Source organism: Blennius ocellaris (assembly GCF_963422515.1).
Source record: "Blennius ocellaris genome assembly, chromosome: 15".
NCBI classification, from domain to species: domain Eukaryota; kingdom Metazoa; phylum Chordata; class Actinopteri; order Blenniiformes; family Blenniidae; genus Blennius; species Blennius ocellaris.
This window is the reverse complement of record NC_137664.1, coordinates 2,638,697-2,655,186: the sequence shown is the minus strand read 5'-3', so window position 1 is coordinate 2,655,186 and position 16,490 is coordinate 2,638,697. Positions and strand designations below refer to the sequence as shown.

At 42.2% G+C, this 16,490-nt stretch overlaps 1 protein-coding gene across 1 annotated transcript in view; it reads right to left on the bottom strand.

Moving 5' to 3' along the window:
* kcnt1a (potassium sodium-activated channel subfamily T member 1a) overlaps positions 1–14,992 on the bottom strand; it is a gene marked incomplete at both ends in the record, with an annotated part of 48,981 nt that extends 33,989 nt beyond the window's left edge. Inside the window, 2 exon segments of the mRNA XM_080509873.1 lie at positions 12,310–12,483; positions 14,820–14,992. Coding sequence (XP_080365999.1) covers positions 12,310–12,483; positions 14,820–14,992 — 347 coding nt within the window.
* Between the last annotated feature and the right edge of the window lie 1,498 nt (positions 14,993–16,490).

Here is a 16,490-nt window from a genome sequence, read left to right as displayed (position 1 = left end):
ACTCCTTTTATCCACGATTTAACTCCGTTCGAAGGCAGAATTGCATAAACTAACACTGAAATTAGTTCAATCAACGAAACAAAAGGTGCTTAATCACTTCCGTAAGGGACCGAGGAGTCGAAAGTCAAAAGAGTGAGACACGATACAGCTTCGACATGTCGTGTAACTGAAAATATCTGAATTTAGCCTCCGAGCTAAAGATTTAAATGTAATAATGGAAAGAAATTTTCAACACCAATATGTAATAACTCCACATTTTGTAATGAAATTCCTGAACGCATCACGTAATAAACTTTTTGTAATAACTCGTCTAACAAAAATGCTCAAATGCATGTGTGTAGTGCAATAATGTAATACAGTTTTAAACTCGTGGTGTAATAACACCAACAATCTTCTGCATATTTTTAAATAAACATTACATTTTGTAATAACTTGCTATATATTAAATATAATTATTATGTAATAAATCACCAAAATTGACGCGAAAAGCCATCAGACCATCAGAATAACATTAAGCTTTCCAGTTTAATTAGGATTTATCAAAAAAGAGATAGAAACTAAAGCTTCACACGCCACAGTTTTATTAACATTTATTGTCTTAATCCGGCGCCGTACGGAGAGAAACGCCATCGACGAGATATTAATAATGAAATTCAAAAACTAAATAATATACTATTAAAGTAGTTTGCCATTGCATTGGGGGGGGGGTTACTTCAGCTTTCATACAAAACACATGAAGAACGTCTGACGTCTTTAAACAGAACATCGATCGAGGCGCTTTAATTTGTAGGAGTCAAAAAACTGGTTTGCAGCATGCTAAACGTCTTAAAATGAGTCTTGTGCTAAAAGTCGCTTAATTCCGAGGCGGTTTGTTCGTGTGTCAAAAAGTGTCACAGTGGGGAAAAAGGGAGGAAGAAGAAATAAAAAAAAAAAAAAAAAAAAAAAAAGCAGAAGAGTGGGCTGCAAGCAGTCTATTTCAGGAAAGAAGGAATCTGAGAACAGCTGTCACATGTGGACAGCATCTGGACGGGCTCCGGAAGGTGGAAGCTCTTCAGCTGAGAGTCTTGTTTCACCTCATACACACACACACACACACACACACACACGCACACACACGTAATGATGCATTTAATGACCCTCCGTCGGCTCCTGTCGGGAACACAATCACAAACTGAAGTGCTCTGACATTAGTCATGCTGCCGCGTCACGTCTGAAGGTTTCAGGGGCTCCGGGAGAAACTAAGTTTGTGGACTAATTGCAAGTTGTTGTTGTTTTTTTTGTCGTTTTACGCCCCCCCGACTTGTTTTCGTCCAATCAGACGCCCACCTGTTAGATCGTGGGGGGGGGGGGGGGGGGCAAAAAGCCGAATCATCAGATCATCGACAAGTCCGACAAAGTCATTCAGAACAAGAATAAATGGATTTTTTAAAATTGTATTTATTTATTCATTTTTGGGGCAAATCAGCACTGAACTCTCCCGGATGATCGTATAATTTATAGCCTCCGTTCTGTGTCCGTCACACCTGAGACCTGCTTTTTCCTTTTCTAAACTGCAATAAACATGTTGAGGATTTTTTTTTTCAAGCTTATGAGTCACTCGGAAGTTGAAGACCTGCTTGGTTGGTGTGTGTGTGTGTGTGTGTGTGTGTGTGTGTGTGTGTGTGTGTGTGTGTGTGTGTGTGTGTGTGTGTGTGTGTGTGTGTGTTTTGTATTTCTTTCCAGGTTGACTCAACATCACTTCGCCAGCAGAAACTCGCACCGAGTTGCGGTTTATTCCGGATTTACACTAAAAAAAACCTCCACCATGTCAGTGGCATTATGTTTAGGTCAAACCAATTTGTTCTTATCAGAGCAAGAACAGCCGAATAAGATCCGAACGGAGAGATATTTCTCTGTGTTTGACTCATAAATGCAGTTATGAGTCATGAACAAATGACGATTCCCAAAAACGGTGATTTGTGTCACAATTTTTTTTTCCCCCCTCCCCCAGGATTCTGATTGGTTATCGTAGCTTCACGCTTCTCGTTACACTGCCCCCTACAGGTTTGGCATGCTCATAGCAGCTCTGAACCAGGTGTTTATGCATGCCTGCATGATTTTTGTTGGTTTTTTGTAAACGTAGAGGAGGAAATATCAGTTTTTTGCAACACAACTTCTTTATAATGAAGCCAGACTTTTAGTTCAATAGCAATTAAAAACAAACTACATACTACTGTAAATGAAAGCTTGGATTTTTTATTTTTTTTTTGCTGTAAAATGAGCCTTTAAAGAGAACTTTAATCGACGTGTGTTTACGTAGGTTGTCATGGAAACGGCTTTGATTCAGACACGTCCAGAAATAAAGTGAAAGGAGCAGAAATTCACTATGTAATGCCCAGATGTTGAAATATAAGAGCATTAATTTATGGTAAAGAGGGAAAATATGAATCGGTGGGGCAGATTTTAAGTTTTACATTTCTTTGTTTCATTTGGTTTCGTGAGAAAACGCTGGGAGGATAAATTCAGTTGGAAGCCACATATAGAATACATAAAAAACACAATCTAAAAATATTGATATCATTGATAAAACAAGCGACTTTCTGAACAAGAAATGTTTGCACATATTGTATTTCTCACTTATTATGCCATATATGACATATTGTGATGAGGTTTGGGGAAATATGTAATTAGTAGAATAATAAATAAAGCTTCCTATCGAGAAAATGCTAATAAACAATTGATGGACTCTTGTACCATAAAATTCATAGATATTGTTAATTTAAAAATGTTAGAAACACTATTTGGAGTGAAGAATAAAAGTCTTCCCACAGCTATTGATTTTTTTTTCTTTTCATTGAGGATTGTGTGTATTTGAAAGCGGTAGTGCAAGAACCAATGTTAAATATAGATGTGTTTCCTTTCTTGGGAAACAATTGTGTAAATCTTTGTTGTGCTTCAAAAAAACAATGAAAAACTATGTCTGTTACTTTTGTTTTGTTGTTCTCTTGTATTACTTTTGTTACGTTCTATATGTATGTATTTTTTTCTTGATTTCCGCATTACTTCTGTTGTTTTTTTTTTTTTAAGCTTGTATCAATGGTGTCCTGGGTTTTTAAGGAAGTGGCAAAAATAATCCTGGGCTTTGGCCTTGACCCACTTCGGCAAAAAAAACCAACAAAAAAAATACGTACGTGAACTTAAAAGCACTACGAACTGAAAGCACAAAAATTAAACTTTTGCACTGAAACTGCGACTGCAACCGAAATAAAACATTCATTCGTTCATTCATTCATTCGATATTCATTGAGGGAAGCAGTCACTATCTTGTTCCCTCTTGTTATTATTATTTCCCCACTCCGGGGCTCCATAGTTTCCACTAAACAGGCTGAAACTTTCTAATCCTCAACACTTGTTCCCCTCCAGGTTTTGGGTTGTTATAGGACCTCAGAGCTCAGGCAGTGGGGGCGGGGGGATTGTTTCTTTTGCAAATGTGGCACCATTAAACGCACGATGGGGAACACTGACGATCCGAGCAGTTTGCTCAGCAAGTTAGGTTTTTTTTGACGAGGGAGAGGACATCTGTTGCATTAGTGGTTGTGTTATTGACAGTTGCCGTTTAACGGCCGTTGGAGCGGCAGAAGTGAAGAAAAGAAAGTTACACCGTGTTTCCGTCAGAAAATGTAAGCGAATTCAAGTTAATTTAATCTCATATTGACGTTTCCCCATCCTGGAAATAAGCACATTTCTTCTTATTTTTGCTTTGTACATTTCTACTTTTACAACAAACGTTTTAGAGAACAGACATTCCAGCGTAGATTTTGACGTCTTTGACGCTGAAATCTCTGGATTGTACATATTAAATATAATCATTAATGTTGCAAGAGATGTCTTTTATTCTTTTTAACTGAAGCGTAAAGCTTTTGTAAGCTCCCATACAAAACATTTAACACCTACTATACACCTAACATTTATGTGAATTATATAATTATCATCGTCACTTTTTGCCGACCTGAACCACCATCGGCAAAAAGTTTCTCAATCATCTACAGTGTTCGATATAGGAGGATAATTACTTTCCAGCTACTGTAGAAGGCAGTCGCGTTATAAATGATCCCAACGGCACTTTATAAATACATCAGTCAACATCCTCAAGAGTATCACGTTTTCATTCCTTCATACACATATTTAAAGTGAATTTCAGCAACAACTGTAAATGCAAACAAATCAAATGTAACCTGCTGAAAAAAAAGAAATCGGAATTTTATGTTATTTCAATATGTAGCTCGGTACCAAATATTCAAAAACAAATGTATGACTTTCCTTCACATATCACAGAGAGAGCGCTTGCTTACTACTAGTGGTATATATAACAATTTGAGAGTCGATTTTTTTTTTTTCCAAGTGAAAACGCAAACACTTTCTTTAATTTTGAAGGTGCTTTTACACGGAGCCTCTGAAAACGCAATTTTTTCAAAACGCTCAGAATCTCTCACTTGTGTAAAACATTACTTTATACAATATAAAAGCTTAATCTTGGCGGTCTTGACGTACACAATGTGAATTAACCGAGATTTGGCTTTAATCAAGTCGTTATTCTAACATAATTGAGGCACTTTATAACGCAGCAGGTGGTTTTAATTAATAATTAATTTAATAAATAACTTCATGCACCAGTTAACACGAAGTTAGTTTGTCCAGCCCGGTACTTTGTACTTCTACACGTTTTTATTATGAAGTAAAGCGCGCGTCGGGGACGCGCCTCGGCGCCGCGCCTCCGCGTCCCAGGTGCGTGCGCCCCCTCCTCCTCCTCCCCCCCCCAGCAGCGGCCCTACCTTTGCCCACCGTCACTACCGAAAGGGTCCGACCTCCAGGCCCCGACAGCGGGACTGACCCAGGTCGGAATGCTGATCTCCGGATCCATGGTGCGTCGTGCGCCTCGAGTCGTTCTTTCCCGTCGTGCGTACGCGCGCGCGCGCGACCCGCAGCTCTCACGCGCCAACTATCCGAGGATGAACTCTCTTGTTTTGGGCTTTGATGGAGGAAAGAACGCGACCAATAAGCCGCACAGACTATTGAGAGGAATGGGGGTGCATATTGGAATATTTCTATAAATGTATATAATCTCTCTCTCTCACTCTCTCTCTCTTTTTTTTTTTCCTGTGGCGCGCGGGCCTGTTGCCACAGCAACGTTTCATATGACAGGAATAACCCTGATGTTGCTGCAGCATGGACTTCTTCTCCTGCAGCCCTTTTGCAACAATCCCCCCACGAAGCTGTAAACATTCACGGTGACACACTGGAGGGAAGACGAAACGGAACTATTCGCACTTTATTAATCCACATAAGGGAATTAGTCCCGGTTTAGTCTGCAGCCAGATTGCGCCTCGGGGGCCCACAGTGGGGACGTTTCGGTGGTGGGATCCGAAGAAGCCGCGAGCCCCTGATCCCAAAGTCTCGAGATTTCAATCCATCCAGTTCAGAGTCAAGAAAACCTTCTGGTTTGAAAGAAGACAAACACCTCCTATCTCCTTTCCTATCCACTTTTCCTTCACCGGAGGTGTGTAGGAGGCTTCCGAGAGGAGTTCCACTAGGTGGCGTAATAATAATCGGACGGACTTCACGGTTTGGTGACGTCTGTCGTGGTGAAAGAAGTGGATAGGAAAGGAGATAGGAGGGACTATTAGGAGATAGGAGAGACTATCAGGAGATAGGGGGGACTGTTAGGAGACAGGAGGGACTGTTAGGCGATAGGAGAGACTGTTAGGAGACAGGAGGGACTGTTAGGAGACAGGAGGGACTGTTAGGAGATAGGAGGGATTGTTAGGAGACAGGAGGGACTGTTAGGAGACAGGAGGGACTGTTAGGCGATAGGAGGGACTGTTAGGAGATAGGAGGGACTGCTAGGAGACAGGAGGGACTGTTAGGAGACAGGAGGGATTGTTAGGAGACAGGAGGGACTGGTTAGGCGATAAGAGGGACTGTTAGGAGACAGGAGGGACTGTTAGGTGATAGGAGGGACTGTTAGGTGATAGGAGGGACTGTTAGGAGACAGGAGGGATTGTTAGGAGACAGGAGGGACTGTTAGGAGATAGGAGGGACTGTTAGGAGACAGGAGGGACTGTTAGGAGACAGGAGGGACTGTTAGGCGATAGGAGGGACTCTTAGGAGACAGGAGGGACTGTTAAGCGACAGGAGGGACTGTTAGGAGACAGTGGGGACTGTTGGGAGACAGGAGAGACTGTTAGGAGATAGGAGGGACTGTTAGGAGATAGGAGGGACTATTAGGAGACAGGAGGGACTGTTAGGAGATAGGAGGGACTATTAGGAGACAGGAGGGACTGTTAGGAGACAGGAGGGACTGTTAGGCGATAGGAGAGACTGTTAGGAGACAGGAGGGACTGTTAGGAGACAGGAGGGACTGTTAGGAGATAGGAGGGATTGTTAGGAGACAGGAGGGACTGTTAGGAGACAGGAGGGACTGTTAGGCGATAGGAGGGACTGTTAGGAGATAGGAGGGACTGTTAGGCGATAGGAGGGACTGCTAGGAGACAGGAGGGACTGTTAGGAGACAGGAGGGATTGTTAGGAGACAGGAGGGACTGGTTAGGCGATAAGAGGGACTGTTAGGAGACAGGAGGGACTGTTAGGTGATAGGAGGGACTGTTAGGTGATAGGAGGGACTGTTAGGAGACAGGAGGGATTGTTAGGAGACAGGAGGGACTGTTAGGAGATAGGAGGGATTGTTAGGAGACAGGAGGGACTGTTAGGAGACAGGAGGGACTGTTAGGCGATAGGAGGGACTGTTAGGAGACAGGAGGGACTGTTAAGCGACAGGAGGGACTGTTAGGAGACAGTGGGGACTGTTGGGAGACAGGAGAGACTGTTAGGAGATAGGAGGGACTGTTAGGAGATAGGAGGGACTATTAGGAGACAGGAGGGACTGTTAGGAGATAGGAGGGACTATTAGGAGATAGGAGGGACTGTTAAGATGCTGATTGCTCCTGTAAAGTTTGCATTTCGGAAGCGAGAGCATCAAAAACTGCTCTTTCGAGTCAAGCAGGCAAAAAAAAAAAAAAGAGATTACTTTTCCTCTGCCGCTCGCTCGCCCTGTTTCCTGCCTCCTCCCTGCATTTCCCTGCAATCTTCTGTGAATCTGAAGAGTCTGAAGCTCCAATTTATAGATGACCTCCACTGTGAGTCAGTCCTTTAGAATAAAACCAGATGAGTCCACTTCACGTGGACCCTCGTCGCCCACACCGGCGCCCGCCGCTGCCGGGCTGGACGCGCTCACCTCCACGCCGCGTCTCGTGTCTGTAAATGTGACGTTTTCTCACTTCTCTTTGGAAGCCGCCGCTAATTTTAGCACAGTAAAAGCCTTGCCTCACTTTGGTGGGAAGTGACGGGAGAAAAGTGCAAGTGACAACTGAACCTTTACGTGTTTCTTGGGAACGCAGTTGAGATTTGTTGGGTTTTTTTGCGTGCAAAGTTCATGTGTGCAAACTTTCTCATGCATGCACGTTTAAAATCGTGTCCTACTTGGGAATAATTCCCCATCAAGAAGTGAAAGTGGGAGGTTCACTGAGCAAAGAGAGAAGAATACTGATAGACGAGCATATGCATGCAACTCACTTAAAAATATAGATTTATTTAAATAATACTTTCTGTGCATGCATGCTGTGATCCTGTCCTTTATTCATGCAAAGTGCATTAATAGATGTATATTTTGTCCATCTCACTGCTGAGGTTTAACCATGAGGTGCCTCTCTCATCCGCTTTTTATGGGAAATGTATTCCCTCTTCAGTTTTTTGGGATTTATTCGTAAACGGTTTGAAGTTAAGACCCCCAAAATCTAACCGACTGGTCCTTGCACGACGACAACTCAATCCAATTCCATGCGATTCGGGTGAGTAGTTTTTGTGAAAAGTTATTAAAAAAATGCACACAAACCAGTGCATATAAATAAATAAATACAGACGAACACATAACTTTCTGGGCCGGCTTCGCTTGCGAAGGTTAGAACCGCCTTTCGCTTCCAACATTCCTTTGATCTCAGAATCTCGATGGCTCTTCCAGCCGCTTTGTATGGGAGATTTTTTCACAGTTTTTTTTTGGGGGGGGGGGAATTCATTTACGGTTCGCCGAATCGTTAACAAAAACCCCAGCAACATGTTCCTGGACGGTCCACACATTTTCATGGTATTTCTCTGTTCGTACTCCCAACAGAGCTGGACTCGTGTGTCGCAGAACAAAATCATCTTGTCCATGTATTCCTATGGCGCTCCTGCTTCTGGTGCAGTCGCTTCTTCCTGTCGGTCCCGTCCTTTGAGGACGGAACCGCTGAGTGATGGATGATCTCGGGAAGTGACCACTGACATTTACGAGTCCAGACAAAAACACCCCTGGAGGAGGATGATCGGCAAAAAATAACCAAACATCAGTCGCCTCCTACGACGCTATCAACCGGGGACAGGAGTCAGGTTCATTTGCAGGGACACTGCGGGAAAATGATAATAAATGTGTAAATAGGTGCTGTAAATACAGGCAGCTTTATCGAGGGGAAAGAAAAAAAAAAAAAAAACCCTGACTGCAAGGACAGCTGGGGAAAGGTCGTCTTTGACTAAAAGCATTGGAGGAGCTTGTTTTTCCCTCATTAAATAAAACAGATATAACCAATATTACAAACAGCACTACAGACTCAAGGACTCGCTGCTCCTGCTTTCACATCAAAAATCACATGAGCTTGTCACTTGTCCAGAGGTCCGTACGGAGAATCCCTAAATAAAATACACTGAGAGGAGCGAATGCACGGCGACTGGCGAGGCTGAGGATGTCGGTTCTCTTGAAAACTGCCGACAAGCACTAGAAAAAGGACACTCGTTTCCCCTTCTTCCAAGTTATTTTTTGACTCTTTTGTTTGAGACATTAGACGGAGTAACTCCCTCAAATCCCAGCTTTTTTTGTTACCAGCACGAAAACAAATGAAGCAGGTCTTGACTGGATAGGGCTGCTCGATTATGGGAAAAATGATCATAATCACGCTTTTATTTTGGCCAATATTAAAATCGCAATTATGTTTTTGATTTTGGAACAGCATTTATTTAACATGTTTAAAAACAAAAACAACTCTCTTGTTGAATATATAAACATATCTTGCAATGTAAAAAAATAAACTGTTGTGATTCAATCTTTTTGAAACAATAAATAAATAACTTAAACTACAGTAACGAATCATGTTGCTTTATATTATATGTTGATACTTTGGCCGTCCTGTGAGGCAGCTAAGCTAAGTACTTAAAGCTAAGTAATGCTAGTAGCCACCGTTAGCATTACTTAGCTTTAAATGACACGGAACCTAAACCACTGGTGTAACAACTTGTTATTATCATCATCAATATATGCTAGTTTTACGGCAGGTACAACGGTGAGCGCACGCAAGTAACCATACATTCCTAAGTTTTTCGGGAAATTTAAAAGTGGCAACTTAGCACTAAGTAGCTCGCGCCGGCGCGTTCGGGTTAAGATCTCACTTTGAATTCTGATTACGAATTAGGTCACAACGCTGTCGCTGCAAAACAAGCTCCGAGGAAAACTTCTTCAAATGAACCTGAGCCTCGGAAAGAAAAAAAAAAGAAGGCTGGTTTAATATAGAAAATCATGTTACTGTCTAGATAGTACTGCTCAGGTTGGATTGATCGAGAAAATCATGTTACTGTCTAGATAGTACTGCTCAGGTTGGATTGATCGAGAAAATCATGTTACTGTCTAGATAGTACTGCTCAGGTTGGATTGATCTAGAAAATCATGTTACTGTCTAGATAGTACTGCTCAGGTTGGATTGATCTAGAAAATCATGTTACTGTCTAGATAGTACTGCTCAGGTTGGATTGATCTCATAACAGTTGGAAACTATTTGGATCAGTGTGATTATTGTAAAAGAAAATATATGTAGCACTAACAAGGGTATTGTATGTATCTCCCCACCCAATCTATCTCTTTGTCTTCCCTCTCCTCTCCTGTCCTCTCCTCTCCTCTCCTCTCCTCTCCTCTCCTGTCCTCTCCTCTCCTCTCCTCTCCTCTCCTCTATCCTCTCACCCCAACCGGCACTTTTTCCTTTCCACAGTCGCAAATAAACCTGCTTGCTCATGTGGCTATGTTGGGCTTTTCCATTTTCTCTGTTAAAAGCACCTCGGAGTGATTGTGTTGTATATATATATAAAAAAAAAAAAAAAAGTTTTTTTTTAAATAAAAAAAACCAAGTAATTAATTAAAAGGAGAGCTGTTTACTGGAAACATCGTAATTTCTGTCTTTTTCCCCCTCGTATTTAGGAGGAGATGTTCAGTTTAAAAATGCACTTTGTTTGGACATTAAAACATTACTATGAGAGAGAAAAAAAAAAAAGAAGAAACCAAAAAAAAAGAAAAAAAAAGAGGAACCCTACATACGTCATCGGCATCACAACTTCTGACGGTTCCCTGTTTCAGCACCGCGGAGAGCTCCCGTCCCTCACGGCCTCATTTCACAGTTTGCAAAGCCGGGAAAAAAAAAAAAAAAAGTCCAAAAGCTCAAACACCACTTGGACCCGGCGCAGAGGACACTTCAAACTGAACCTGTGTACGTTTAGTCCGCCGGAGGCAGACGAGGAGGAGGAGACACTTCACACACAACAAGCCTGATGCTTCACTTCACAGGGTCGAGGGGGGGGGGGGGGGGGGGGTTTACTGTAAAACAAACAAGGGCTATCGTCTCAAGGGGCATAAAAGAAAGTGACAAACCAGCGACATGTTGCTCTTGGAAGTCACAAATACAAAGAAGCCAAAATTGCAAAGAAAAAAGAAAATGCCTGAAATTCATACGTATTCCTCACATGTCACTTTTGGGCAGGAGGACAGTTTATTGAGCAGCGAAATACATTTTAAAACCAGGGAAAGTAGAAAATGCCAAACGAGGATGCGCGGTAAGTGCAGAAGCTGAAAGGTTGAGCTAATTGGTAAACGTTAAAGCGGCGGAAAGGACCGGAGAGGGATAAACGGTTGAAACGCTTCGGTAATTGTGATAAGCGCGTGAAGAAATGGCTTTAAAAAGCTTTGATAAATTAAGACAATATTTTGCCATAGCGGCTTATTAGAAGGAAGCTGTATCATAGATAAAATCTCACCCTATCATCATCTAGATGTCACAAATTAATGCGAAAAAAAACAAACATTGAAATCCTAAGATAAGAGTGACACACTGCATGTAGGCTGAGCAAACTGCATAAATATATAGCAAAGTTATATATGAAAAAGAAAACAGCCAGAGCAACTTGGAAAGAAACCCGAATGCAAGAAGTCTATGGTAAATATAGTTCAAATAAAAAAAATACTTCACGACTTCATCCTCAGTCATATTCACCCATTCACCCATGACTTGTGAACGACGCAGCGATGTAACGCAACAATAATGGCATGAAGATCGTAGAATCGCGGCTGCAGGTCACGACAGCCGGAGCCGCAGCTCCACAGCTCAACTGGTATCTGAAGCTGGGAGCTTCCTGTACCTTTCAGAGTAAAAGCGCTGCGCTGCGGAGCGCCTACAATTCCGGGAGGTTCATTGCGGACTTGTTGAGAGTGACGGAACATTCTAGTGAATTCCACAACAACTACAGGACATTAGAGCCACACTCATGGTTCTAACAATCCAGATCTCCCACATTTATCCTCCATTTTAATAATGTGTAGCGATAAAGGAGCCGATAGCTGCAATGCATTATGGGAGTTTCTGTTTGTCGTGTTTTAAATGTAATTATTGGGGGTTATATTTGGTTTGTAGTGTTGCTAATAATTGTGTTTTTGTTGCTTAGTTCATGTAGTTTAGTTTATTAGTTGTAAGTCGTCAACCAGCAGTGAAGAAGGTTTTGTGTGTCGTGTCCTCCTGGCGTGGTCTGCCGGTAGGACTTTCAAAATAAAATGAGTACGGCTCTCTGGGTGTTGTGTTCAGTGGAAAACGGGACCAAATGGCTCTTTGAGCATTAAAGGTTGCCGACCCCTGATTTAGACAAATAAAGTACATAGTATGTATTTACGTAAATAAAGAAAAAAAGGTACAACTGGATTTTTTTGGAAGTCTGGTCATTATCTGAAACGTCTGAATAATCGTTCCATCGTTGTTCCGCGAGTCTCGGCGGTCAACATCTCAGCTAAAACTACAATATATCATCGGTTTTTAAACACTTTGCCAACTGAACAACGTGAACTTCTCTCTGGTTGGACGAGACGAAGACATGGTTACTTGTGTTCGTTCGGAATAACTGGTTTGAAGGGTTAGGGTTAGCTCTTCGCCACGGTTCCTACCTGTCGTCGTTCTGGAAGCCCTGGTCCCCCAGCAGCAGGTCTCTGAAGCGGAAGCGGGGGGGCAGCGGCGGCACCTCGCTCTCCAGCTGCTCCATCTTCAGGGCGCCGATGTCTAAGATGACCCCGCTGCTGCTGCTGCTGCTGGTCTTGGTCTGGACTGGCGCTGGAGAGGAACTGGGGGATGAAGAAGGGAGGGCAGGAGAGGGGGAGTGAAGAAAGCGAGGAGGCAAAAAAAAAAAAAAAAGAGTTGAAGGGGCCGAAAGGAAAGGCAGGACTGAACGTGAGCTGGAGGAAAGGGAAGGAAAAGCGTCGGGTAGGGAACTTTAACAGAAGATATTGTGACAAATTGGAATGGAGTTCATAGGAGCTGCATTCAGAATCTGCTGTGTCTGTGTGAGCCGGACTGGCTCCGCCCACACGCACGCCCATCTATGGGAAGATGGAGGAAGTACTTCCTCTCGTGGTGCCGTGTGCCAGAGCAGAGCTGCATGATTGTGGGAGGAGTCAAAGGGGGAGGAGCCTACCTTGATTGTGATTGGCTAAACCCCCCCCCCCCGATGACACTATATAGGGTTTGATTTCTGATTGGCTGGTTGGAGAAACACACTTTTTAAAACCTGGAAGAATCCGGGGAGAGAGAGGACACACTTTATTCACTTCTGGGGTGTCGTTCCAGGTACGAGGACGATTATTACTGCTGGAAAACTTTTAGAAAGTGGATTTTACATAATATGATCGCTTGAATAATAGAGAATGGCGAAAACCAAGTTTAATCTTATTTTACACCTTTGTAATACGAACAACAGTACACAGGTATTCATCAAACCTCTTTTTGTTTCATGCACGGGGAGAAAAATAAAAGACTTTTATCTAGGCGGAAGTTTCTGAAACTACTTTTCCAGAGGACTTCTTCTTCTTCTTCTTCTTCAATCTCCGTAGAGATTAAGAAAAGCTCTGTTGTGCTTGTGAGACACTTTCAATCTTAATTGTCTGTTTACATGATGTTTTCAGGTGAAAACAGAAAATTGCGTTTTGAGAGTCCGTTTACCGAAAACGCAACTTTTTGAAAAGCGTCTCGCGAGGCGGAACTTCTTTTTGTGGCTACGTGTGAGTTAGAGATCGACGAGGAAAAACCACTTCTTCCTCCAGAGTGTCATGACTCACGGTCCATCTTCTCCTGGGACTTTATTTTGACAGTCCTCGTAACAACAATCCATCTTCATCATCTGTCCACTGGAATGTCCGTTTTTCTCCCGTTGTTAATGTTTAATAGCGGATTGTTGTCTTTATGTGCTTTCATTACGAAAACCAGCAACAGCACCCACTAGTGGCCCGACATGAAAACAGCATTGCGTCACATTTTACTCAACAGTCTTCCTCTCTCCTGCTGCAACCCCCCCCCCCCAAATTAATAATCCCCCAATAAGGAGACATAGAGCTGCAAACAGCTACTATTTTATTCAATATGGTTGAAATTGTTTTCTGATTGTCACGTTTGCATGAATCAAATTTAGACTTGTTTTCTTTTTTTTGTCAGTAAAGTTTTATAGCTTGTTTGTTTTTTTATCTCAGAGCACCACGTGTGAAGCATGAGGTAGACGAACCTGCTCAGTAACAAGGATTTACTGGAGAGACAGGAGAGTTTACAGGAACTCTGCATTAAATGTCTTTCTCGTATCGATCCTCAACTTTTTTTTTTCATTCTGATCAGCTTTTTTAGTCTTATTGCATAAAATCAGCCAATGAATGTTAATCCAGCAACGCAGCGTCTGATGAAACCAGATGTGCCTCGACATCTGCATAAGTGATGGATAGTTGCCAATTTTTTTATTATAAAAAAAAAATAGTAAAAAAAAAAGGACAAACTGCAGGTTTAATTACATCTTGCTCCCTGAGCATGACCCTTGACCCCCACCAGCTATACAGGGGGGGTCTGCAACCCGTGGCTCTACAGCCTCCCTATAGTGGCTCCCTGACGTTTTCTAAAAGGTGATTTGTGAATTGACATTTTGCTCACATTTTATTTTCTCATTTGCCCAACCGCACAGATTTTCAAAAATGCTCTAATCTCCCAGCGAGATGTCTAAAAAAGATTTTAAAAAATGGCTATTTTGGTCCTAAAGGTTGCAGACTTCTGTTCTATAAGGAAAAAGCAACTCCCGGACAAAGTTTGAGCAGTTTAATTATAAGATTAACGGTGTAAGAGACATTTCCGATCTATTTTCAATGCTGAAGGTGGAAAGTGAATTAACTTAAAGCAAAAAAAAATTAAGTTTACCTCTGAAACATTAAAGGGATGAAAGTGATGGTTTTTTTTAACTCTTGGTTGTAATTACATTCACAATAGGCAATACCTGTTGGAGCAGTGACAGAATGAATGAATGAATGAATGAATGAATGAATGGATTGTATTAAAAACATATTTAGTACTTTTTCACAGTTTTAGCACATTTCCAAAGCCTGCCAGTGGCAGTCGCCTGTGTAAACTTTTTTTTTTTTTTAATCCTTACCGTGGTCTGTGCTCGTTTACGGTCCCGTCATCGTGAACAAACGTCTGGTTCACGTAACATTCGCTGCACATGTTGGCCGGAGATCCGGCGCTGCCGTCGGACCGGAGAGCTGCGGTGGTCGGCGGGGAGTCCTCCTTCTCGGTACCGTCTTCCTCTTCCTGGGTTAATTGCATCGGAGGGAGATCTGGAGAAAAAAAAAAAAAAAAAAAAAGAGAGAGAGAGAGAGCGAGTCCGGAGAGAAAGAAGCGCTCCTTTTCTGGAGGAGGCGAGATGAAGTGCGCGTGCACGTGTTCCTGTGCAAAAAAAAAAAGTGCGTGTGCCGCGCGCTCACCTATTCAGGTGCATTTTTTTTTTGGAGGTGTGTGTGTGTGTGTGTGTGTGTGTGTGTGTGTGTGTGTGTGTGTGTGTGTGTGTGTCAGCCCACGCAGAAAAGAGGCTGTTGCGAAGGGAAAGTGACAACTGCCTGATGAACTCTTCAAACACGCAAACTGAGAGATGCAAATGAAATCATTTGGCTGTCGGCGCGTGAGGAGGAGGAGGAGGAAGAGGAGGAGGAGGTGGAGGAAGGGGTGGGGGGTGCAGAGAGGACAGGTCTGCAGCAGTGAACATGACAGCTTTCCTTCCTCGTGCACCTTAAATGACATAACTGTTGAATTATCACCCAACTCTTTTTGTCAGGAGAGATTTGGCGCCATCTGCCGGAGGATCCGCGCCTCTCCACCTCCGTCACTCTTCTTCTGCAACATGCGTGAATTTAAAAGCAGCATAATAGATTTCAAGGTTTATTCCGTCTTTATTTATGAAACACTTTATGTACATAAAGTAAAAAATAAACAAACAAACACATACTCATGTTGAAATTGTACCTAAATAGAATATAAAAAAAAAAAACTACAAACATTCATGAAAGACTGACATGCTAGTTAGCATCGCTTTGAGCTAATGGCTAACATGCTAGCAATGCTAACCCGGTTTCCGCAAGCAAATGTGGCGCTCTACCAAGTGTCGCTCTAGTTTAATCATGTTTTATACGTTAAACGTATTGATGATAATAAATGCGTTTCGGGTACATGCGTGAATTTAAAAGCAGCATAATAGATTTAAAGGTTTATTCCGTCTTTATTTATGAAACACTTTATGTACATAAAGAAAAAAAACATGTTCAAATTGTATCCAAATAGAATATTTAAAAAAACTACAAACATTCATGAAAGACTGACACGCGAGTTAGCATTGCTACCAGCTAATGGCTAACATGCTAGTGATGCTAACTCGCAAACGTGGCGCTCTACCGAGTGTAGCTCTAGTTTATTCATGTTTTATACATTTAATGTATTGACTATAGTAAATGTGTTTCAGGTACATAAATGAAGCTGGTTCACCAATATTCGCAATATATATATATATATATATATATATATATATATTTAAAAAAACAAAAGAGCTGAAAGTTCAAATTCAATAATAAAGCCTTCTCGGGAATTTTCCCAGATGATTTACTGGACGTGTGACTGCTGCGATAATGAGGTTTATTATAAACCGAAGAGGATCCAGACGTCGCAGGCGGGCTGAGTTGCAACACCAGAGATAATTTCCGAGGCTTTCGGACGCCCACTCAGGGGAAACCCACCAAGATCCACCGGAAATCAGCACGCAGCTCACGGTTTAGAA